This window comes from Schistocerca nitens, chromosome 2 (genome assembly GCF_023898315.1).
Source record: "Schistocerca nitens isolate TAMUIC-IGC-003100 chromosome 2, iqSchNite1.1, whole genome shotgun sequence".
In the NCBI taxonomy this organism is placed as follows: Eukaryota; Metazoa; Arthropoda; class Insecta; order Orthoptera; family Acrididae; genus Schistocerca; species Schistocerca nitens.
In genome coordinates, this window is record NC_064615.1 from 684976463 (window position 1) to 685003501 (window position 27039).

The 27039-nt window shown below is 38.1% G+C and overlaps 1 protein-coding gene and 1 long non-coding RNA gene across 2 annotated transcripts in view; one reads left to right on the forward strand and one right to left on the reverse strand.

Annotated features, from left to right (window-relative positions):
• The window catches only part of LOC126236827 (male-specific lethal 3 homolog), a 159594-nt gene that overhangs the window by 17417 nt on the left and 115138 nt on the right, over positions 1–27039 (reverse strand). The window contains exons 8-9 of the mRNA XM_049946429.1: positions 2787–2997; positions 88–299 (exon numbers count right to left, since the gene is read on the reverse strand). Of these exons, the coding sequence (XP_049802386.1) occupies positions 88–299; positions 2787–2997 (423 nt within the window). The remainder of the gene's footprint in view (positions 1–87; positions 300–2786; positions 2998–27039) is intronic.
• Positions 2324–27039, forward strand: part of LOC126236830 (uncharacterized) — a 46052-nt gene continuing 21336 nt past the window's right edge. Inside the window, exon 1 of the long non-coding RNA XR_007544991.1 lies at positions 2324–2473. This is a non-coding gene — a long non-coding RNA (uncharacterized LOC126236830). The remainder of the gene's footprint in view (positions 2474–27039) is intronic.

Consider the following 27039-nt stretch of genomic DNA (forward strand, 5'->3'; position numbering starts at 1 on the left):
TTGAAATACTTACTGTTTAGTAATAAAAAATGATAATTTCTAGCAATATTATTTACAAGAATTATTAAATAGTTACATGCATCTTACCTAACAATCGTGCTAAATGGACAGCACCATAGATAAGTGAAGGCATAACAGGCTTTTCAGTGTATTGTGAGTCTGGCACTAGCTGCCATTCTGACAGATGAGGTAACAGACACTTCAATGCAGAATGACTATCTCCCTGAGTCATTCCTTCTGCTGATGATACATTCGACGTTAATCTCCGAGATGAATGTTTTGAGCTGACACTCGTGATACTGGGGGTAAAAAAGCACAATTTACAATAGTTAAAATTAATGATGTCATCCTAAGTGGGTTATTTAAATTTATGTGGCTTCCATAGAAGCCTTAAATATGCAACCATCAATTCAAACTGAAGTCACTACTTTTTGTAGGTTAACCTATCACAGATCTCCCCCCCCCCCCTCCCCCCCCTTTTGGATTTTTCCATCGATTTACGATTTCATTTCATCAGATAATATGATGGAAAAAAACCAGAAGGGACTGTAAATAAATATACAAGCAATAATGGTCATCAGAGCTTACAAAACAAAAAAAAAGAGGCTTTTAACAACCTATACAGCATCGAACATTCAGTTCCTGTAACAGCTAACAGAGGTTTTCAGAGAAGAAGACCATTGATTATTTGACAGACACTGGGTGCAGTACCTCTATACATCCCAAGATAACTTACAGTGTGCGACAAGGGGTACAAGCATTTCAGTACCATACATCAATGGAATGGATACACCAACTGGTAGTGACATAGAATAAAGGCATATATAATATTTATAGTTCTCACAGAGCAATATTAACATTGCCATATGCCCTCCAGTTTAAAAAAGTTCGCCATCCACATTTCAGCATTTACTTGATGATATGTCGTGAGGACTCCAACACTGACAATGTATGGTCTGTCTAAATGTAATAATTTTTAGTCTGAATAATAACTGAGCGTTTGGTCATGTGTGATGACTAACTCTGAGAGGGAATGAGTAGGGTCTCAAGATCAACATTGCACAACAATTTGTTCGACTGATGTGGAGCATAGACCAGCTACTCTTATCATATGCTTTCCATGGTCTAGCAAGGGGACCACATGGCAGTCTGATTTCTGTAATTTTTTTTATATTTATGGTACATGAAGTTCGGAAATGAAATACACTTGTCACAATGTAGTTCAACTCAACTCCCAAAAATGCTCAAGAAAATTGACTTTTGAAGTTTTTCCAGCTATGTTTAATATGCAAAAACAAAGTACATACTTTTCAGCAAGCTGTGTGGCTCTCTGGTAGAGTGATCGCTCACTGCGTGGGTGGTCTTGGTTCAGCTCCACATGTAACCACATTTTTTAACAAAAGTGCTTGTCCTATGAACATTTCTGTGAAGCATAGGATATACGAAGCATGTGGACCTAGTGATTACTAAATCAAGTCTCATTTCGCTATTTTTTTTTTTAAATTCAGTTCCAATACCTATGCCATTTAAATATAAAATTCATTAAATATATGCTAATAACATATTAAATTGTCATTTTTAATGACAACTGCAATTCTTAATTATTGATCTTTAATAAAAGATCCTTAACAAAGACTGTTCAATTAAAAAATTACCAATTGCTTTTCTCCTGTCTTTTTGCATTTCACATGTCATGTAAAATGATCATAGACCATGGACCTTTGGTTAAAAATCTGATTTTGCCAGGATTTGAAGCCGGCTACTGATGTGTCATCAGGCAACCACTCTAGCACACAGCCACACTGCTTGTCCAAAGAACACCATTTTAGTTTAGCATATTAAATATGGTCAGAAAATTTCAACGTTGATTTTCTAAAGTATTTTTGAGAGTTGCATTTAATTGCTGTGGGAGAGCTATATTTGAGTTCTGAACTTCATGTACCACAAATACAAAGAATTATGTAACTCATATTGCTGTATAATCCCCTTGTAAGCTGGAATGCCACTGCAAGAAGTGAGTCAGTGCAGAATAGAAGCATGTGCAGTACAAGGATTTACGGTTCGTACAATTTGTGACACAGCCAAAATTCAGCAAATGTGATGGAATACCTTACCCAGAAATATGGCTGGTGAAATGTCATCTCATAGAGTTTGCCCAGTCCACTGCTAGATCAGGAATGTGACAATACTGCAGACAATACAACACTAAACCCTTTGGACACCTTCGTGTTGTTAAAATTGCCATAGGTGTGAACTGTATTGGAAAGACAGTCCTGACGAATATACTGTTGCTATGATCTTTGATTATTTACTAGACCCAGTACTCCAACCAGTGGCCCCACACAGCTGAGCCATAGTTGGTGATGACATCACGGATGCTGCCATGGATGCGGCAGCTCACAGACTTGCAGTGCCCACTTGTGACCAGGTTCCACAACTGTACAGACCCTGTACTACTCAACTGATGTATCAGGTGTGCTATCTTGAAAAGTGTCTGTTGCTCTACTCTACCTCTATTACAGTTCACAATGGCCTTATGAAGAAAATTGTTGTGTGCAGATGTAGGCAAAAGGTCAGAGGCTGTTTGTGGTAAACTAACATCAGAATATCTTAAGTGAGAGCTGTGATAATAAATATATAGTAAAACTAGTCTCATGCAAAGAGGAGTTCACAAAAATACCAGGTTTAGTAAACATTACATAATTAAACAATTACTTAAATCACAAATAAATTAGTATTTTAAAAGTAATAATGTAAATAAATAAATAAATAAATAGTACATCCACCTGGATAAATTATCATGGAATGCAGAGGAAGCTTCTTCCTTACAGGGATCAGAAGGGACAAATGACTCTTTATTTGTACTCTGAGTTCCCATGGGATTGCGGCTTTCTGTTTCTTCACTGCTGGCACCAGCTGAAGCATTAGTCAAAGTGCACCCTTTCCCTTCAGCATTTACATGTTGAGATCTGGAATACATTTTGACACTGGGTGTTCCTAAAACAATTATGAAACATTTCATTATTGTTTAAAAAGGTTATAATGCTGTTAAATTATTTTCCTAAACTAATTTTCATCAAAAATATATTTCAGCAGCATTATGTATGATACACAATGCATTTATTATTTTATATTTTGATGTAGTATGAAATAGGACACATTTGCTGTGGCACCACTGATAATGAACTGACACTGTCAGTTGTGACCAGAGGCAAGATTGGAATTTTCATATTTAATGGTAATTATTGAAATTTTCTATTAGAAGATGAGAGCACCTGGTGTGAATAATTAATAACATGACTGGTTCTGTCTTATATCTCATTGTTTTGGAGGGTGTTCTATAATGTCATGTGAAACTTCATAATGCAATAAAATTGCTTCCCACAAACACAAAGGATTGTGATGCATCAAAACAAAATACTTTTTTAATATAGTGATGAACATAATTAATTTTTGACACTATAATGTAACTGGATAGACAAAAAAATCTACTCACCAAGTGACAGCAAGAGAAAACACACAAAAAAGGTTGCTACTCACCATATAGCAAAGATGCTGAATTGCAGATTGGTGCAACAAAAAGACTGTCACAAAATAAGCTTTCAGCCAACAAGGCATTCATAAAAAATAGACCTCCCCCCCCCCCCCCCCACACACACACGACCAGTCTCTGACTGTCTTTCCCTCTCATCCCGTCCGGTAAACTCCCCTGACCCCCAGGGTTCTGGGTGACTTTTCCAAACTCTTGTCTTTTCCCTAAACCTCTCTGGTCTTTTTCTTCGCCCCTTCTGCCAGAAGAAGGAGCCACAGACTTAAAAACCTTGCATATGTAAAACCTTTTTTTTTTTTTTTTACATGTTTGCGTTTGCCTGCCGCCGCTTGGTGAATACATTTTTTTATCTATCCAATTACAAAATATTGTTCTGTATGCCAAAAGCAAGCAAAATTGCTATAATCTTATCAGAGGAGAAAACACTACACAAATACAGAGAAATAAATAGGTGGTTAAAACTAAACCTTTGCTACCTGACAGGGCCCTCACGAATGATCAGTGACATTAGCAAAATGATACTTTGTGGAAACACATACAAGGACATGGGGAAGAGAAACAACAAACCATGGACTATGGAATGTTCAGCTGTCATGACACAGCTCATGCAGTGCTTGAAGATCCCACACTGCATCCAGCATTCTTAGTCACGGCAACAGTAAATTCTTCAACAATTTGTGGCACAATTTGCCATCAGCTTCTCCCAGGAGCAATTACTAGTTAATTCAGACTTCCGAAACATGTTCTTCAACCGTGGTGTGGAAGAGGACTCCTCTGTATTCCTTTAATGCATCAAAGCTTCTGAAGAGCAGCAGCATTATTGCTGTTGTTTTAATAAAACAGCTTTACGATGAAAGCCCTGCTTACTTTGTCCAGACTGACATCAACTGTCTGCAACTGTAGCGCGCACTGATGCTCATGTTTCAAGCCTATGTCACCATACCAGTTACAGCACGTAATGACAAGTCATGACATTAACACTATTATGCTTGTAAATACAACATTCCTATTTACCCATATGGTAAGTTGTTTTGTATTTACACAGGCTCAAGCAGTGAACGTTTAATTATAACCACCCTGTTTAACATCATATACTACATAAATAATCTCTCAGCTGTCAGTATAAAGTTTTTTTTTTTTAAGTGTCATGTAGGAATTGCAAATCTCTCCTTCGATAGTATGGAAGGTATCCTGTAAGCATACTGTTCTCTATTAGTAACGAATATCATTATGGCAAAAAGTAAACAAGATGTTAGAGGAAAATGAATGCAATTCAATTTGATGAATACATTTACTTTCACGTTTTGAATAGGATGAACATGTAACTCTGATTTTCCAATGAATCAACTTTTCACATGCAGGAACATTCAGAAACAACAACTGCAGCGTAACACACACACACACACACACACACACACACACACACACTGTTGATAAATGATGCACAACACTGCAAATTGTGTTGTATTTTCCTTTTTTGGAGAAGATACATAACAAAATAGATCTAAATGTTTCATGATGCAGCAAGAACTACCAAACTCTTGTCATGAACTACCAAACTCTTGTTTTTACAAGTAAGAGGGGACACCGCAGAAGTTCTATGCCAAGTAAACGATCGGTGAATTGTTGCATGTAAGTTACTTTAGAAACATCTCATTTATTGACGTGTTAAACCCATTAAAGACAGTGTTGTCTGAAGTTGGTGGCGATTGTAGGGGAGTTAATAAGAATTACCAGCATTCAATTTCAATTGACAAAGCACTCCTATCAGTCATCTCACCAAGATAATTCTAATGGTGTGCTTACACCATTGTTATAATCAAATAACACACTACTTAATAAAACAGAGCTTCTTTTGTTGATATTATGTTTGAAGCCTACTTACAGGCCTTCAACAAAGATTAATGAAAACTTAGTACTTTTTAATATCAAGTCAGAGGACACTGAGATCTAACTTAGGATCAATCCTGATTTTGCCTGTTTATAAAATATATAAACTGATTATGCTCTTCCAAGCTCCTGCCCTACTATTACTGGAATATCAGACTAAACTCAAGAGGAGGGGAACAGACAGGAAAAAGATGGAGAAAATAAACTTGTAAAAATGGATCAGACTTTTAAACTGTTGACACCACATTTACCAGAGTATAAGACCACCCTGAACATAAGACAACCCCCTTCTCTTTTTTTAAAAAAGGCCCTTTCAGAATTTTTTTTACATATTCTGGCTAATAAAAATCATGAACTGTTTCACTGATGTAAAGTATCTGTCTAAATACAGTAACACTGTGCGTATTCAAAACTTATGCTGCTTACCGATTGTCTCATTTTGACACAAAACAAGTTGACATTTGTATTAATTTTTATCTTCACTTCCTTCTTTACTTACTATCAAAGCAGGTCATCTGTGGTATGACTATTTTTAACAACCACCACCACCACCACCACCACCACCACCACCTCTTAACCACAGAGAGGCAAGTAAAGAGGCAATGTAACTCTGTATATGAGCAGCAATGGAATTTATAATCTATGGTGTCACAAATATTTCACTGTTTCTTGCAATTATGTTGCAATTTCTGAGGTTGTGATTATGATGGGATGTAAGTTATTTCTTCTGAATGCATAGCATATTTCACAACTGTACCAACATGAGAGTACATGAATATTTTCCTTCATCCACTGTGTCCAAATATGTCATAATTGGCTGCATAGAACCAGCAACTGGCACATCCCCTTTTGTTCCATTCGTACCATAATGGGAGCACTGACAACATTGCTGCGTGAAACATGTAATTATGCAATGGTCCCTTTCTAGATTTATTGTCTCCTGCAGAAATGTCTAACAGTTTTGAGTATTTGCCCGATTTAAAGTCAGTTCAATGAAAAGGCAGCTAACTCAGAAAAAAAATCTCTTGTTCACTGCCGTTACAAAAAGGTAAATTTCTTTTCGGTTGGTACCGTATAATATATTTTGATAATTCGATGTTGTATTTTGCTCAACAGAGTAAACTAACAAATATTACTTTTGTGATAATCTTCTCCAATCGCTCTAGAAAATAATTAACAAAAATTTATTGTTAATAAAGAACAATATCTATGTGGCACAAGGCAATTACAATAGATTCTTATTTTCTTGCTGCAGCATCATGGATCTCATCCTCTCAATATCTTTGGCATGCATGCAGCAGGCGTAACAGCAGCCACTTTCCGTTACTTGGCAGACAAACTACAGTTGGCCATGGTGCTTGCTCATGTTACAAGAAAGAAACCAAGTAAATGTTAAAGAAAGAAAGAAAGAAAGGAATTCTTTAATAGTCCTCTAACACAAATTGTAGCCAAATTAGACATAGCCTGCAATTGCACCAGTGGCAGGAGTACAAAAGCTAGTATGAGTATGTTTTTTACACTTCACAACTTTCTGAATTCTTTAAAATGAATCTTCACATGACCCCAATTGCTGAAGCTTCATCTGCAAATGCACGATCATCCTGTACTTTTGAGTGACAAATTTTGGAAAAAATATCCGTCTTACAATCAGGTAAAAACAGTATGTAACTTATCTTTTTAGCATGGAGTATGAAGAACTTCTATGCTTCAAGAAAACCAGTCTCTCTTTTGGCGAACTACATTCTGTCCTTGTTCAATAAATAATGCAGGTTTACTCCCAAAATTGAATGAGTGGAAAAAGGACGTTAAAGGAATACTGTACACAGAGAAACAGAGCAAACAAACGTCCAAATACTGGACTGCTGAATTAGGGGTTCTACATCACGTGAATACGGCATGCCAAGGTATTTTGGATGCAAGTAGCCGACAATCTCATGTACTGGAGTTCTGTCTTACATGCAACCAATTCTTTTTAAAGCAAAAAAGTGTTGAATAAATGACTGGCCACTTGCAGCACACACTATTTTTACCACAAACATTATTTTTACCTCTATTGTAGATAAATCGAAAGGAGTACCCATTTCTTTCTTTCATGATCCATACATCTTGCTGAGTGGTGCGACTACTGTGCCTCAATGATCTCTCTCTTTACTTTAAGATCAACCACAATGGAGGGGTATCTGTAGAGAAGGAAAATAAACCTGTGGTTCCTGAAAAGGGGGCAAGTAGCCTTTTCTGTAGTTGCATGGATCTTCCCAAGGCCTGCAGTTCTACTTCATAGCTCTTGGGCAAATTATTCTGCAAGTAAAATAATTAACCAACAATAACTTCAGGTGGGAACTACTCAGTGGGATTACTAGGAAAACAAACCGGGTGTTTTATGGGTCGGAGCATGGAATGTTAGATACCTTAATCATGTAACTAGATCAGAGAAATCAAAAAAGGAAAGTGACAGGTTTGAGTTATAGTGAGAATACCAGTGCCTGCAGTGTGCTGGCAGGAAGAACAGGACATATGGTCAGGTGAATACAAGGTTATCAACACAAACTTAAGTATGTGTAATCCAGGGTAGGCCTAATAATGAAAAAGAAAGTGGGAAAATGGGTAAGCTACTATAAACAACATAGCAAATGCATTATGGTAGCCAAGGCAGACACAAAGCCAACACCCACCACAATAGTACAAGTTTACATGCCTGCCAGCCCCAATGATGAAGGGATTGAAATAATCTCTTCTGAGAAACAAGAAATTGTTCAGATAGTTAAAGAAGGCAAAAATTTTATTGTGATGAAGGACTGGGCTTCTACTGCAGAAAAAGGAACAGAATGAAAACTAGTAGGAGAATATGAACTGAGAGTACAGAATGAAAGTGGAAGGCGAATAATTGAATTATTGCTATCACTTCATTTACGATTCATGAAAGACGGCATATACATGGAAGAGACTCGGAGGCAGTGGAAGGTTACAGATAGATTATATGATGGCAAGACAAATTTTAAAAGCAAATCTTAACCTGCAAAGCATTTCCATGGGTAGATGTAGGCTCTGACCAATTTATTGGTTATGAAACTCAGATTAGAACAGAAGAATTTGCAGAAAGGTATGAAATTAAGCAAATGGGATGGATACACTGAATGAACCAGAGGTTGTAGAGAGTTTCAATGTAACCATTATGCATTAGGTAACAACTGACTGAAACAGGGGAAAGGAATACAATAGATGACAAACAGGCAGCTCTGAGAGATGAAATAGGGATGAAACACAAAAAAAGACACTGTCTATCAGAAATCTTTGGATAACACAGGAGGAACTGAATTTAATCGAGCAAAGGAGTAAAAATTAAAAATGCAAATATTCAACTATGTAAAATGCAGTTCTGATGACTAAAAAATGAGTGACAGTTCAAATGGCTAAAGCACATGTGACTGGAGGAGAACTGCAATGTTGCAGAAGCATGCATGACTAGGTGAAAAGCAGAAAATAAGAGGCCTTTGGAGAAATGAGAAGCAGCTACACGATATCAACAGCACCTAATTGTATGGCTCCACTAATGTTTTTTCAGTTTTTTTTAATTGTCTTTTTTTATTTTTTAGATCAATTTTTGTGGCTGCCGGACCCTAGTATGGTAACTTTATAGAATTTGTTATGAAATAAACCTGACACTATGCCAAATATTAATATAAGTCTTTTATATTTGTCAAATATTAAAGTTACTCCACTGAAAATTGGAAAATGCCACTCTGAAATAACAATGGTACAAGCCAAATTATTTTGTTTCATTATCGCTTTAGCATGTAACACACTTCCCTAAAAAAGCCTGTGTTCATCCAATCTGAAGTTCTACTTATGTTTGTTCCATGTTTGAACTGAAATAATGATTGCTGCACTGTGTTTCCACACTACTTAAACAGGTAATCACTGATCACAGAAGCCTTTTCATTTGAAATGATTCTCCACGAAGATTACTGATTCACAAACATGATACTGTTTCAACCTTAAAGCTGTTAACTAATCCTGAGCCCTTTCCACAAAATAACTGTATTAGTCACACACTTTTTTCCTATGAACTGATCTAACTCTTTCAACCATTAATTACATTTTCTAGCGATTTCTTCATAGTGTTTATCTGCAGCACGTCTGTGTACAACTGCTCTATGTTGAAGCTTAATGATAACTCTCTTTGCCACACCACGACAGTGTGTGACTGCTAGGACTGCTGCAACGTCACCATTAAACAGCAAGACAATGCTCTGTCCATGGAAAATGTGCACTCTGCTGCGACCACAAGCCAGTGATATACTGATATTTTAAAACATCAAAGGTAGCAGCACTCCTACACACTGCAAGCCATTATTAAGCAAAAAAGATAAAGCTGATATGTGGAAGGAACATACAGAAGAGCTACACAAGGAAATTAGCCCGAAGGCAATATTACAGAAAGGGAAGAGGAAATCAATATAGATTAAATAGGGGACATGACATTACATGAAGAATTTGACAAGCTGAAATTAGGTCTCTGGTGTAGATAACATTCTCTCAGAATCACGATTCTTGGGCAAGGCACTCATGACAAAACTACTCCACCTGTTATGCAAAATACCGTACGACTTCAAGAAGAACGTAATGTTTCCAGTTACAAAAATGCAGGTGCTGAGAGATGCAAATATTACCAAACTATCTGTCTAATAAGTAATGGCTGCAAAATACCACCAAATTATGTACAGAGGAATGGTAAAACTAGTAGAGCCCAACCTCACGGAAAATCATTTTAGGTCCTTCAGAAATCTAACAAAATTTGAGACAATACTTACCCTCAAGTGTTACCTTAGAAGATTGGCTGAAGACAAGCAAACTTACATTTGTAGATTTAGACAGCCTGACAATTCTGACTGAAATATATTCTTTGAAATTTTGAAAGTAGCAGGGATAATATACAGGGAGCAAACAGTTTATCACAACTTGTACAGAAACCAAACCACAGTTTTAAGATTTGAAGGAGATGAAAAGAGGGAGTGAGACATGATTGCAGCCTACCTTGATGTTACGCAGTCCGTACACTGAGCAAGCTGTGAAGGAAATGAAGGTGCAATTTTAAATGGAATCAAAGTTCAGGAAGGGGAAATGAATATGTGTCTATTACAAAAGTACAAAAGAACCTGGAAGAGGAATTGAATGGAATGGAATGGATACAATACTGAAAAGGAGTTTTAAGATAAGCCTAAAAAAATAATATAATGTAGTCAAATTACATTAGGAAATGCTGAGGTCATGAGATATGGAAATGACACTCAAAGCAGTACACAGTGTTACTATTTGGTCAGCAAAATAACTGATGATGACTGAGGTAGAGAGGATATATCAAACAGATTTGAAACAGTAAGAAAAGCATATCTGAAAGAGGAATTTATTACGATTGAATATAAACTAAAATACAGTGAAAAACCACTTGTATGCTTCTCAAGAGATTTAAAAAAATAATGTAAACTGCGCGAAAATGTAATATGTGGGAAATAATGTTTTAAGCAGTAAAAGTTACATATAGGATTCCCTTTGCATTTTCACAATTTATGTATGATATATGTGCAAAATAGGCACCAAAATACATGACAGGAACTTGTTTATTTTCTAATAAAGATTTATTATTTAATAAAAACTGCTGATGTAACTGTAATTGACAACCGTCTGGAAGTAGAAATGTTTGACTTAATTCCATGCATCACAATCGATGTTTTTTGGAAAGCTTGCAGCAGTCATTCATTACTTAAAGAATGAAACACTGCACCAGACACGTACTTCTTCATGCTTAGCACGACTCATTTTGAGAATTTTTTCCTCACTGTCAGGTGCAAATATTTACGTAAGTATTTTGTTTGGTGTTTACATATGTGTTATTCTGCATCTCTTACATTGTAACTGTCTGCCTCCTCAATGACGTAGACATTTGTGAAACATCACAAAAATATGCATGTAAATAAATAAACATTGCACCTGGCAATGAGAATAAATTCTAGAAACGTGTTGCTAAGCATGAGAAAATATGTAATTGGTGGTGTTTTTCAACAAAAACCATTTGACTAATGCAAAGTCAGCGAAGGTGTCAACTAGCGCTACAAATGTCTAGACGACGAAACATGCTAAATATGATGATCACAACAATTATTCGAACCAACCTAGTTACTCCCATCAACCACACTGAGTAGAGCTTGGTAGCAGCAGGACATACGGCATGAATAGTTCCAATGGGTAAACCATTTACCGGTTCCAGTCCAGGGAGTAGAGTGACCTATATAGTGTCAAGAAATTTAATCACGCAATGTTTGTAAACACTACTTGAAGGCCAACGCCATGCCAGCATCATTTTACGTCAATTACATCAGTTTTTTCCCTTCATGAACATTTCTCCATAAAGCATAAATCATGGGAAAATTTTAAATATGTTAACACAAAATTGGGTACAAATTAACATTGTGGACACCTGAAATTTCATGGGAAGACAAAATGTTTTGGAGATTTACATTACAATATATTTCAGTATTACATATGGACAATCATTGTTAACATGTATTATGGCAATATATTAGTTGTAAAGAACTATTACTGCAATATGTAGCAGTGTTGTAGTCATTGGTATAACTGAGACAAGACCACATGTTTGGCTGGTCCAGCAAAGTGACTGGTACAGCACTGCCTGCCCAGGTACAAAGGCAAACAGCGCTTAACAGGAAATGGGTAAAACTTGGTGTGGGGTATTTAGATGATGGTTGCTCATTTAGCCAAAGACGAGGTAATGGCGGAGTCTCAGACAGGCTGGAAGATAGCTTCTTGCAGCTCTCAGAAAATATATAATAAATTACAATCACGTAATACAGCAAACCTTAATAAATCTGCAATCTCAGAATAATGAGGCGCATCCAATTACACAACAACATTTTCAATCTCTTAAAAACTATAGCATTAGACTACAGCTATCATTCTTGGAAGCTATGTACCTGTATCTATTTTAGTTACTGATTTATTATGTTTTTGATAACCTTTTCATTATGCAATTGTTTGTCAGAACATCATATCCTTCACACTAACACAGCAATTGAAGGCAGCATGAATACCTCGTATCTTGTAAAACTCAAGTAGTTACTTAACGAATATGTTACTATTTTTCCAGAAACTTCATTTAAATGTTGATTGCATTTGATATTGAAAACTGTTGTAATTAGAAGTGGTAAATCACATGTATTAGCTGACAGCACAACTGAAAAGAGTATCAAAAGACACTATTAAGCTGACAAATAACTGTGTATACAATATTTAACATCATTTTGTCACCATTTAACATGAGCATTCTTGCACAAGAATGCTGCTTCATTCATTTATGAACAATCCTTTATTTGTATTTTTATAACATTCCTATATTTAAATATTCGTTCAGTGCAGAAGGTGGTCAAGTCGAGTCAAAATCATCTGTAGAACATACGAAAGGTTTACGTGTGGTGGTGATGGCCTTCAGCAAATGCACAAACGGGTTGCGGTAGAACACTGCCAGAATCAAATCAAGATGGATACCTTTTGAGTGGTATGCTCAAGCGAGGAATTCAGTACACTTTAGGTCCATTTCTGGAAGAAGGCAGACCTGCCTGTGGTATTTTATCTTGTACATGATAGATTCTGGGTGGTGAATGGCGACTACAAGACTAAAAGTTTGGAGGGACTCTAACTCTTGTGAGGTTTGAATGTGTTCCAGTGCAGAAATAAGTCTTCCGTTTTTATTTTGGAATTGCGAACTTACAGAGTATGAATTTGCAAAACATCACGCCGAACTGTTTAACTGTTTTCAAATGGTAAATATTTTGTCCATTGTGATCACAGAAATAGTTTTCACTTGCCTTTGATGACTAGTTTGGGGATTTTTCTACCATTCTCCTAACACTCTCAATGGAACTTTACTGTATTTAATAAGATTATTTCTGTCTGTATTATACATAGTTATTGTAGGACCACTTTCCATTTTTTTGAGATACGCTTTCAAGAATAACAATTATTCAGCAGAATTCTCTTGTGTGGTCTACATCAATTAAAAACGTTACAATAGAGCGCTCTGATTAATTATTCATTAATCTTTTATTAATATTTGTCAAATGTTTGTACAATATGTGATGAAGAAAGCTAGGATATTTTTACTTCCTCCTTTTGTTTTGCCATCTGCCACCTCAAAATTCATTTTTTCATTTCTGACTAATTACCATTAACATATGTGAGTATAATCTGCATTTCCATAAAAGAGAAAAGCCGACCCTCAGTTTTAAAGACTATAGCACCGGGTCTAATTTTGTGCTTGGTTTTATGTATGAAATTGATTTTCTAATTTATTTTGAATATTACTAGTTAGAATATTTTGTTATAGGGTGAAATAAGTAATTGTTTTGCAACTTAAATTCTATTGTTGACTTATACACAAATATAAATTCTGTAGTACTAATTGTAAACATTTGGAAGAACAATTAATAGTATTCTTAAAGGATCTATTTGGCTCTACTCGAAAACATGTTAGCAAAGCCTGCTCTTAATTAACTCCAAAGTAATTTCCAGTTTCATCAAAAATATTGTTAGTATAACTATAGTTGACTTCTGAAATTTTCCCGGCGTATTTCTTCTTCTAATAATTTCCGGGTATGCAGCCGGATCCCGTCGACATTCTGCCACGATATTTCGGTCTAGAGACGTCCGGCCATCATCAGGTGAGTACACAACTACTGAAGAGCCCAGGTGCAGTCGCGGTATTTATGCCGGTTCTCGCGCATGTGAAATGTACTGGCATCCTACAGCGCATGCGTCAGGTGTTGACATGCGCAGCATAGCCGAGTTGTACGTGCTGCCCTCGGTGGTGAAAATAATAGTTCATCTAGTCATTGAGTATCGAATGACACTGTCGATTCCGCTGTGATTGTATAATGTTAATAACAGGATTCCAATTTTTTTCTGGCGGTACGTAGATGATACTTTTGCTGTATGGTCTCATGGCAGACAGGAACTGAAGAAATTCCTTCATCACTTAAACTCATTACATGAGAACATCAAATTTACGATGGAGATTGAAAAAGAGGGCACTTTACCATTTCTAGACGTGCTAGTATGCCGTAAAGATGATGGGTCATTAGGACATTCTGTGTACAGGAAACCGACTCACACAGATCTGTATCTCCAGGCGTCAAGCTGCCATCACCCAGCACAAACAGCCGGCGTTCTCAGTACCTTAATACATCGAGCGCATATAATATCGGATGATGAAACCCTCCACGCAGAATTAGAACACTTGGAGAAGGTTTTCAAAGAGAATGGCTACACTTCTCGCCAAATAAGGAAGGCCATGCGCAACTATCATAACAAGAAGCAACGCACTGAGGACGCAGATGACGACTTTAAATCAACTGCGTTCCTTCCATACGCCGGGAATGTGTCGTCGAAAATAGGCAGATTACTGAAGAAAAATAAAATCAAGGTTATCTTCCGTCCACCAGCAAAGAACCAGGTCCTGGTTGGATCCGTTAAAGACGATTTACAGCTGAAGAAAGCAGGCGTCTACAAAATTCCCTGTGAATGTGGTTATGCATATATTGGCCAGACGACAAGAACTGTCCATGAACGATGTATAGAACATGAAAGATACACCCGTCTGCGGCAACCGTCAAAATCGGCAGTAGCAGAGCACTGTATTTCATTGGGACATTCAATGGAATACAATGGAACAAAAATTTTATCCCCGGTTTCCGGTTTTTGGGATTCCGTAATCAAGGAATCAGTGGAAATACGTCTTGCCAATAATCTTATAAATCGTGACAATGGCTTTCAGCTGGATAAAAATTGGAATCCTGTTATTAACATTATACAATCACAGCGGAATCGACAGTGTCATTCGATACTCAATGACTAGATGAACTATTATTTTCACCACCGAGGGCAGCACGTACAACTCGGCTATGCTGCGCATGTCAACACCTGACGCATGCGCTGTAGGATGCCAGTACATTTCACATGCGCGAGAACCGGCATAAATACCGCGACTGCACCTGGGCTCTTCAGTAGTTGTGTACTCACCTGATGATGGCCGGACGTCTCTGGGCCGAAATATCGTGGCAGAATGTCGACGGGATCCGGCTGCATACCCGGAAATTATTAGAATAACTATAGTTGTTAATTTCATGATTTAAACAAATAATACGGCTTAACCCTTGTAGTAATAGTAACTATTAAAAAGACGCCATTTTTCAATGTATGCAGTTAATTTAATGAGTTAAGTTTTAATTGTAATTTCTGTAAATTTAACTTCGAACAATGTGTAGTTTCAGGGCCTATTATTGTGATGATATATAAGGGCCCAAATTTTGGTCCCGAGACAGACAGTCCACAGCAGAGTTTCAGACAAGAAATCTGTGTTGGTTAGAACAACAACAATGCATCAACTTAACTGTGAAATAAGACTAACACAATTAGGCCATGTGTTAAAATAATGACACTGTCTGTTCAATTTATTTGAAAGATTGTGAAATGTATGTTCAACAGTAAACTATTGTAGCAGCATGTGGATGTTTGCCAGTAACCTATTAATGAGGCTTATTGAAAGTTAAACAATAGTGTACTGGCCATATAACTGTGTATTACTGGAGGGGGGGGGGGGGGGGGTTGTGAACAGTGAAAGTAAAGAACTGTGAAACACAAATGTGCACCAGTCAGCTACATACATCATTTAAAGTAGTCATTATTGAACTTCCAACCCCCTATTTTTTAGCCAGTGTAGGAACACAATACATCGACACCAAAGACAATCAACAAAGAAACAAAGCAGGCAAACGTCACATACAGTGCCCCGGGTGAGCACTATTTTATGTGGGCACAATAAACTAGGACTCAAAAAACTCTGACAGTGAACTCACGAGTGGTTTACAGTACAGTTTTAACAAAGGAGACGCAACAGCCAATCAGTGCATGGGTTCCATGGCCACAGTAGGACAGCAGCCAATCAGCGAACACGTTCTATGGAAGCAGCCACTGAGTACAGGTGCAGCCAATCAGCACAGCTGACTGGGATAAACAAGACGCCTTGCTGAGAGAATTACAACTTGCAGCTGCCATGCAGACGATAAGATCGAGATGACAACTGCAGCAGCAGCAGCAGCAGCAGCAGACGAGTGATTAAAAACAAAGTAATTCATAGCAAAAGCTGTTTTATATTAAGTGATACATAATGAGTGGCCTTAACGAACAAGACAGTGTAATGGGAGACAAGGGACAACAGGAGACTGGTTTTGTAGACCATGGTGGTTATAAATCAGACATGAATGTAACTTTCAACGATGGGGACGAAAGTCCTATTGTAGATGAAATGCTTAAAATGTCATCTACATTGTGTGGTGATGTGAGCGAAATGGATGAAAACAGTACTGAAGTGGATGAGATCGTTAAGGTTAAGGAGGAGGAATCTAGTAGCGAAAATCAACAAGGGCAAAAGTTTATGGCAGACAGAAAAGTGGAAGCGATGTTAAGGCAAATTACGAAAAGTTTGAGTAGTATATGTACAGAAGAAGACATTCGTAGGGTGGAAAATAGTATGAAAGAAGACATTAGTAGTATGAAAAAGAGACATCAGCAGGGTGGAAAAGAAAACAGATAGCATTAGAACTGATATCGTTAACTTAAAGGATGAACCGAAGAAAGAAGTTAAAAAGGAGAGTAAGGTAGTCAGTTCTAATCTTTCACAATTTAATAACAAGGTGGAGGCGATGGCTAAAGATTGTGATGAAAAGATAAAGACAGCAGTACATAACACTAATGAGAAATTAACACTGATGAGTAGTAAGTGTGTAGAAGAGACACATAAGCTTTGTGATGACAATAGTAGGAGGGTGGAGGCTTCCGAAAAACAGTGTAAGGATGAAGTCAAGGCTGCCAGGAAATTTCGTGCTGAAAACAGGGTTAAACTTGAGAACCAAACTGATCAGATTAAAAATGATTTAGAAATGGATGTGGAAACAAAGTGTGCAGTAATGGTAGAGGAAAAACTGGTAAAAGGAAATATTCAAAATTGGCTGAAATGGAGAAAAGATAGAAGAGGTGCAAAATCTAAAAAATAGAGTATGTAGTGTTCCAACCAGTCCTTCATTTGTTAGTTGTAAGAAATTTAATAATTTTGAACCATATGGGGGAAGTGCATCCACTGGATTTCATTGGAGAATTTAATGATTTGCCTGAAACATGGAAAGACAGAGAGAAAAGTCATTTGTGAGAGGTTTTTTGAAAGGGAATGCTTATGGATGGGCAGTGCAGGTAACTGATAGTTGTACTTTGTGGCAAAGTTTTGAGAAAATCATTTTTAGATGAATATTGGTCGAAAGAGAAGCAGCAGAGAATTTTGAGGGAATTTTGGGGAGGAGAGAGATTTGACTCTAGGAAGGGTACTGGAAAGGTTTCTGTCAGCTTTGGATAAACAAACTGAAATATTTGGACAAGGATCTAGGTAGTGAATCAATAATTATGGGTTTAGAAACTAAGTTGCCTCAGAAAGTAAGATAATTACCCCTAGGGGTAATATTAGTGATTTCTCGAATTATGTTGATAAAGTGGAGAGGGTGAAGCCCTAAGCAGAAGATCGTAGGAGGAATTTTTATGACAATAATCAATCAGGGAGAGAATTTAAGGTAAATAGGATGAACAGGACTAATGAACAGTAGAAATTCAAGGAATGGTTGGGTGGAGGATAGCCAGAACGGGCACAGAAATTGTAGGAGAAATTCAAGTAAAAGAAATGGAGGAGATGATTTTAATTCGGGATCAAACCATTTAAACTAGATAATGCTCCAGTTTTGGCTCCCACTAGAGCTGGTAGTGATGAGGAGCCACTTGTATACAAATGTGATGTAATCACAGGTAAGGGTAATGTAAATTATAGTAGTAAGACAAGTGAAAATTCCAATTCTTCTGAGATGTTGAATGATGGTGTGGGTAGCAATGTTTATCCCATAAAAGCAGAGGAGGAACTTACTATAATGTGCATTGAACCACAAGTAAGACCTACAAGCAAGTAGGGGGTTCAATATTCTGTGTTGGATTCTTTATGTAGCGTTAATGCTTACCCCAGCTGTCTGTCTCATTTTTCATGTTTCCTGAGGCAGTCAAACTCTTCTCCTATCCTATCTGTAGCTTATAAGTGAATTAGAGACATTCTACTTTGACTTTCATGTGATTTTGTACAGTAGGATACTTTAGAATAGGAATATTTTAGAAAAGTCTTCTTCAGTGTTATATATATTTTATGTTGTGTTATATCTAAAAACAAAGATGATTTAACTTACCAAACGAAAGTGTTGGTATGTTGATAGACACACTAACAAACACAAACACAAAATTCAAGCTTTCGCAACCCACGGTTGCTTCATCAGGAAAGAGGGATGGAGAGGGAAAGACGAAAGGATGTGGATTCTAAGGGAGAGGGTAAGGAGTCATTCCAATCCCGGGAGCGGAAAGACTTATCTTTGGGGGAAAAAGGGACAGGTGTGTGTATATATATATATATAAGGAAACATTCCACGTGGGAAAAAATATATCTAAAAACAAAGAGATGTGACTTACCAAACGAAAGCGCTGGCACGTCGATAGACACACAAACAAACACAAACATACACACAAAATTCTAGCTTTCGCAACCAACGGTTGCCTTGTCAGGAAAGAGGGAAGGAGAGGGAAAGACGAAAGGATTTGGGTTTTAAGGGAGAGGGTAAGGAGTCATTCCAATCCCGGGAGCGGAAAGACTTACCTTAGGGGGAAAAAAGGACGGGTATACACTCGCACACACACACATATCCATCCACACATATACAGACACAAGCAGACATATACAGAGGCAAAGAGTTTGGGCAGAGATGTCAGTCGAGGCGGAAGTGCAGAGGCAAAGATGTTGTTGAATGACAGGCTTCCTCTAAGCGACCCATGAATAGGTTGGCGTACAAAGGGGCCATCCTGGTACCCATGGCTGTTCCCTTTAATTGTTGGTATGTCTGGTCTTCAAAAGTGAAGAAGTTGTGGGTCAGGATGAAGCTGGCTAAGGTAATGAGGAAAGAGGTTTTAGGTAGGACCCAATCCGTTACCCCCGGAAACCATCCTTGTAACCATTGATGCCACTTCCTTATACACAAATATTCCGCACGTCCAGGGCCTTGCTGCGATGGAGCACTTCCTTTCACGCCGATCACCTGCCACCCTACCTAAAACCTCTTTCCTCATTACCTCAGCCAGCTTCATCCTGACCCACAACTTCTTCACTTTTGAAGACCAGACATACCAACAATTAAAGGGAACAGCCATGGGTACCAGGATGGCCCCTTCGTACGCCAACCTATTCATGGGTCGCTTAGAGGAAGCCTTCTTGGTTACCCAGGCCTGCCAACCCATAGTTTGGTACAGATTTATTGATGACATCTTCATGATCTGGACTCACAGTGAAGAAGAACTGCAAAATTTCCTCTCCAACCTCAACTCCTTTGGTTCCATCAGATTCACCTGGTCCTACTCCAAATCCCATGCCACTTTCCTTGACGCTGAGCTCCATCTGTCCAATGGCCAGCTTCACACACCCGTCCACATCAAACCCACCAACAAGCAACAGTACGTCCATTATGACAGCTGCCACCCATTCCATATCAAACGGTCCCTTCCCTACAGCCTAGGTCTTCGTGGCAAACGAATCTGCTCCAGTCCTGAACCATTATACCAACAACCTGAAAACAGCTTTCGCATCCCACAACTACCTTCCCGACCTGGTACAGAAGCAAATAACCAGAGCCACTTCCTCATTCCCTCAAACCCAGAACCTTCCACAGAGGATCCCCAAAAGTGCCCCACTTGTGACACAATACTTTCCGGGACTGGATCAGACTGTGAATGTGGCTCTCCAGCAGGGATATGACTTCCTAAAATCCTGCCCTGAAATGAGATCCATCCTTCATGAAATCCTCCCCACTCCACCAAGAGTGTCTTTCCGCCGTCCACCTAACCTTCGTAACCTCTTAGTTCATCCCTATGAAATCCCCAAACCACCTTCCCTACCCTCTGGCTCCTACCCTTGTAACCGCCCCCGGTGTAAAACCTGTCCCATGCACCCTCCCACCACCACCTACTCCAGTCCTGTAACCCGGAAGGTGTACACGATCAAAGGCAGAGCCACGTGTGAAAGCACCCACGTGATCTACCAACTGACCTGCCTACATTGTGATGCATTCTATGTGGGAATGACCAGAAACAAACTGTCCATTCGCATGAATGGACACAGGCAGACAGTGTTTGTTGGTAGGGTTATTCCATATCAAATCACCCAATAAAAAATAAATTTTACACCCACCTCCTGAGATTTTCATGAAATTTGGCTCAAATGGTTCTAATACCATCCTGACAACACCTGCAATTTTTTTTTGCTGTATCTCTTACAGTTTTTTTTATAAATTTTTAAAGTTTTTATGTTTTGCGTTTTCTGAACCTTCGGAAATGGTCAATTTAATTTGTATTCAAAACTTTAAATTTGCTTATCTTAAAAACTCTTTTAGATAACATCATGAATTTTTGCAGCAATTTTATTTATTATACATATTTGAAGATAAAAATGATGCTATTAAAATATATTAATATTTTCTATGAAAAAAAATATATATGTATTTTTTTTCTTTTTTTTTTTAACGGATGTTTTGTTTTATAAGAATTGCAATATCTAGAGTCTCAGACCTGATAGAATGCTCAAAATTTGTTTTAATTTACTCTTAAACATACAGGCTACTTGATAAAACAAAAATAATGAAGGCTTTTTAACATGTTTATTAATTATAGTAGATTACATTAGAATTATGTACAAAGATACTTACGACACTTATGTATAACCCAACTGATTGCTTGAAACATTGAATTTTTTGAGTAATTTTGTCTTTTTAATAAACATTAATGCTGATTCAAACTGCTTTTCCACTTCATCCAAGAGCTTTCAGTTCTTTTGATACAGTCTTTTTTGAAGTAATACATTCTCCCAGTGCCGCTTGATTGAGGTGCGTCTACTACACAGACTATGTGCTCCAAAGGCACTATGCAGGAATCTTCTCTTTCAGGCCAATAAAATGATGCAGCAGGTCCTGAAGGATGTAGAAATAGAATTTCTGCATCTTCTTCATCATTGAATATTGTTTTTACCAGTCCAAAGTACCAGTTACCACTATAATTTGCAGCCACATAGCTATTTATGGATGGTTCAACACGAACCCAATCAGAAGAAGAATGGAAAGAAAAGACTAAGGAGGGTTTTACACTATCTGTAGTCCTTCTAATTTCAAGGTTGTTTGTTGGAAGTGGTTTGAAGTTATGAAAACTTCTTGTTTCAGGAATGGTTCGGGTTGCTGAAAAACGTTTTTCTAGTTTTAACCGTAGCAAATCAGCTTCTTTTTTGTCAATAAAGTGAAAATAAATGTTTTCAGTATTTTTTTCACAAAACTTATACACATCGATTGCTGTCATTATTTGTTCTTTGTCTGAAAGCTGTAGACTGGCTTTCCTTAAAATTCTTTTAATAGTTCCTCCTAGGCCATCACACATTGACTTCCCATGACTTGTTGCAAAAAAAGAGTGTTGGGCCTTCAAATTAGTCTCTCAAGTGTTCAGTCAAATTTTTAAAACTGTTTCTATTTTTGTACTGCCCAGCACAACCATCTGTAAAGTAGTGAACTGAGTCAATGTCAGTATGATGTAATGACAGCGACTTTGTAATTTCTTTTTGTACAAAGTTAACAAAACCAGTGTCATGTTCTTCGTCATCACTAATAAAACAGTGGTTGGAAACAAAAACATTGTTTTCCTCATTTCTTAGAAAAACTCCAACTGGGTGTAGAGTACAACCACCTCTATTCCAGTGGTAACTTTGGATCTCATTTTGTATAACCAAGGAATAATTTTCACTGAAATCCATCACAATAATTGCTGTTTTGGGTGGTGGGTCTTCTTTCAATCTTTTAAAGGCTGCTGATTGGGATTTTGCTATAAACGAGTTCGGGATGAGCTTTTCCAATGACCTAACCAATAAAGAAATGTAGTCTTCAACAATGATAGACTGTTTGATCATTTCTGCCCTGTCTGTGTTAACCCACTGACTGATTACAATTTCTTCTTCTAAATCATAATATTCACTTAGTTTTTCAGTTAAGCACTCTGTTAGTGCAGTATTTGCAGGACAGCTGTTGCAATGATGTAGCATGCAGTTTTGGTTTTCTGTGTTGCACACAAGCATCTTAATTAGGTCTTTATAAGATTCTTAAATTTTCACAGCATCCAGTAATAGTTTAACATTCTGGTGGATACTGCATACACATACAGTGTGTGTGCCAGCAGCACCAGCAAGGATACACCATTTAGGTCTCAAGAAACAAAATTTTGAAAATCCTACTTCTACCTCGGGATTCTCCTATTTGAAATAATAATAGAGTTCTCTCAAGTTACACAAAATGAGTCTTTTTTTGCATGTACACATTTTCTTGAACACTTACTTTGTCTTTCGTTCCAGGTAGCACTCTGGAACTTTCATCCTTTTCATAAAAATCTGTTACAAGTCTTACTGTATTTTCAGAAAGAGTTTTACCTTTTTTTGGACCAGGAGTTTCCAAAATACCCTTTTCAGATTATAGCTTTCTAGCTTGTCGCACCATGTGCTCACTTACATTAAATTCTTTCATCACTTTATTTCGACTCCAAGAATCTGGAGCCAAGGTCAGAATCTGGATTTTTCTAGACCTCCCAACAGATGAAATCTTCTCTTTCATAAGAGAAATCATTACATCAAAAACCTTTGCTTTCTCAACCACACTTTTATCTTCTTCGTCATCATCAGAACTTGGTGCATCTTATTTTAATGCTTTTGAAACCGCCTTTTTTGCAGTCTTTTCAATACTGCTAACCTTCCTTTTAAAATAAGACCCTTTACTTTGTTCTGACAAGCCATGAAGCTTTATTGGTGTTAAACCTAAATAATGAAGAGCAATGTTTGTTTGTACGAGGGATTCATTTCTGGATTCCAATGATTCTAATTCAACCATGACCTCATCATCTGTTTCACTTTCATTGACTTCAACTCTTAATTTTTCCTCACAAAAGTTACGGCATGTTGAGCAAAGCTTTTGTCCGGGTTTTATGCTAATATTTTTTGTCAGTAATTGTTTAGAAAGATCCAAGCCTACACTTCTCAACGATTTTTTGATGGGCTTTTTGTGTTTTTTTAGTGGGTCTACACATGTTGTTTGATACTTTTCAAAAACATTTAAAAAGTAGTAGCTGTGGTGTGAACATATATTCTTAAATTCACACAGATTAATTCCAGATCGTAAGTGGATCAAATCTTTTTCTTCCTCACTCAATTCTGATACCGGTTGTAACTTTTTTGAAGGTGTGTAGGTTGTTTGGAAACAGTCAGATTTTTTAAATAACCCTACACTACAGGTTTGAATATCTGACATACTGATTTCACTTTTGGTCTGATTACTGTTCTGGTTACTTTTATAGGATATTGGAAAAGAATCTCTGTAAACTAAGTAACAGTACTTACTGAGAGTTCGAATGAACTTAATAAAATACTATCCAAGCACTATTTAACACTGTAATAATTTTTTACTTCAAAACACAGGAGTAACAAAACAAAATCCAAGTGTACATTGCTACTCCAAGAAGACAAAAACTTATTTTCGGTGTCTAAGTCACTTGGTATTTTTTGTTTTTAAAATATAATTAATATTATTTTAAAAATTAGATAACTATTAAACAGGTTAAAGAGCCAACATAATTTTTCTTTTATCTAATAGCCTATACAATTAAGAGTATTTTAAAACAAATTTGAGCTTTCTTTCAGGTCTGAGACTCTAGATATTGCAGTTTTTGTAAAACTAAACATCCGTTAGCTAAAAAAATAAATAAAAAACTTTTAAATTTTTTTCATTTGGAAGATTTTAATATACACTCCTGGAAATTGAAATAAGAACACCGTGAATTCATTGTCCCAGGAAGGGGAAACTTTATTGACACATTCCTGGGGTCAGATACATCACATGATCACACTGACAGAACCACAGGCACATAGACACAGGCAACAGAGCATGCACAATGTCGGCACTAGTACAGTGTATATCCACCTTTCGCAGCAATGCAGGCTGCTATTCTCCCATGGAGACGATCGTAGAGATGCTGGATGTAGTCCTGTGGAACGGCTTGCCATGCCATTTCCACCTGGCGCCTCAGTTGGACCAGCGTTCGTGCTGGACGTGCAGACCGCGTGAGACGACGCTTCATCCAGTCCCAAACATGCTCAATGGGGGACAGATCCGGAGATCTTGCTGGCCAGGGTAGTTGACTTACACCTTCTAGAGCACGTTGGGTGGCACGGGATACATGCGGACGTGAATTGTCCTGTTGGAACAGCAAGTTCCCTTGCCGGTCTAGGAATGGTAGAATGATGGGTTCGATGACAGTTTGGATGTACCATGCACTATTCAGTGTCCCCTCGACGATCACCAGTGGTGTACGGCCAGTGTAGGAGATCGCTCCCCACACCATGATGCCGGGTGTTGGCCCTGTGTGCCTCGGTCGTATGCAGTCCTGATTGTGGCGCTCACCTGCACAGCGCCAAACACGCATACGACCATCATTGGCACCAAGGCAGAAGCGACTCTCATCGCTGAAGACGACACGTCTCCATTCGTCCCTCCATTCACGCCTGTCGCGACACCACTGGAGGCGGGCTGCACGATGTTGGGGCGTGAGCGGAAGACGGCCTAACGGTGTGCGGGACCTTAGCCCAGCTTCATGGAGACGGTTGCGAATGGTCCTCGCCGATACCCCAGGAGCAAGAGTGTCCCTAATTTGCTGGGAAGTGGCGGTGCGGTCCCCTACGGCACTGCGTAGGATCCTACGGTCTTGGCGTGCATCCGTGCGTCGCTGCGGTCCGGTCCCAGGTCGACGGGCACGTGCACCTTCCGCCGACCACTGGCGACAACATCGATGTACTGTGGAGACCTCACGCCCCACGTGTTGAGCAATTCGGCGGTACGTCCACCGGGCCTCCCGCATGCCCACTATACGCCCTCGCTCAAAGTCCGTCAACTGCACATACGGTTCACGTTCACGCTGTCGCGGCATGCTACCAGTGTTAAAGACTGCGATGGAGCTCCGTATGCCACGGCAAACTGGCTGACACTGAAGGCGGCGGTGCACAAATGCTGCGCAGCTAGCGCCATTCGACAGCCAACACCGCGGTTCCTGGTGTGTCCGCTGTGCCGTGCGTGTGATCATTGCTGGTACAGCCCTCTCGCAGTGTCCGGAGCAAGTATGGTGGGTCTGACACACCCGTGTCAATGTGTTCTTTTTTCCATTTCCAGGAGTGTATGTGTGTATGGATATGTGTGTGTGCGCGCGAGTGTATACCCGTCCTTTTTTTCCCCCCTAAGGTAAGTCTTTCTGCTCCCGAGATTGGAATGACTCCTTACCTTCTCCCTTAAAACCCACATCCTTTCGTCTTTCCCTCTCCTTCCCTCTTTCCTGATGAGGCAACAGTTTGTTGCGAAAGCTTGAATTTTGTGTGTATGTTTGTGTGTCTGTCGACCTGCCAGCACTTTCATTTGGTAAGTCACATCATCTTTGTTATATATATATATATATATATATATATATATATATATATATATATATATATATATAGACACACACACACACACACACACACACACACACACACACACACACACACACACACACACCCGCACATATATAGACACAAGCAGAAAATTATGTGTGTTAGTTATAAGAAATGGAATCACAAGAGGATGGAAGAAAGTAAATTGGTACCATGGTTAAGGAATTCCTGTCAAACAAAGAGGTAAGGTAAACTGAAAATTAAAGGCATCAGCATATGTGGAGGATAATTAACATCTGAACTAATCAGCTCATGTGTGAATTTAGTATAATTTAGTGCAGGAGCAGAGGCAATATGTGGTAAAAACCATCTTGTCTACCAGGTCTTAGTATTAACTGTGATATAATAGGAGTGTTTGCATTTAAAGGCATCAGTATACTGAGATAACTATCCACCTATAGAAGTGTGTCACGGTACAGGCTTTTCTAACATTAAGGAATTACGACTTTAAACATAGTTGCCTGGAGTAATGTGTGGAATGTATAAGCAAGATTTGTATGTATATTGCCCTTCAGGCTAGAATCTCAAGCAATTTGATGGATACAGTGAAATACCGTAGTTTTTCAAAGTGATTATTTTTTCTCATCAGTAACGAGAGTTAAGTTTGCTTTCGCATAAGGATCTGTTACTGTGGAGTGTTTTTCAGTAGAATCAATTTGATACAGGATAAGCAGAGCAGGTGTATATTTATTGGATAATAAAACAATAATGAAATAAAAAAAATTATGAATAATGTTAGGGTCTTAATGGTTAGGGAGCCTGTTTGACAGTAGGGATATTTTTTGTCAATGCACTCCACTAGCTAACGAGGTGAGAAGGTAAGTAAAATAATGGAGCTGACAGACATGATTAA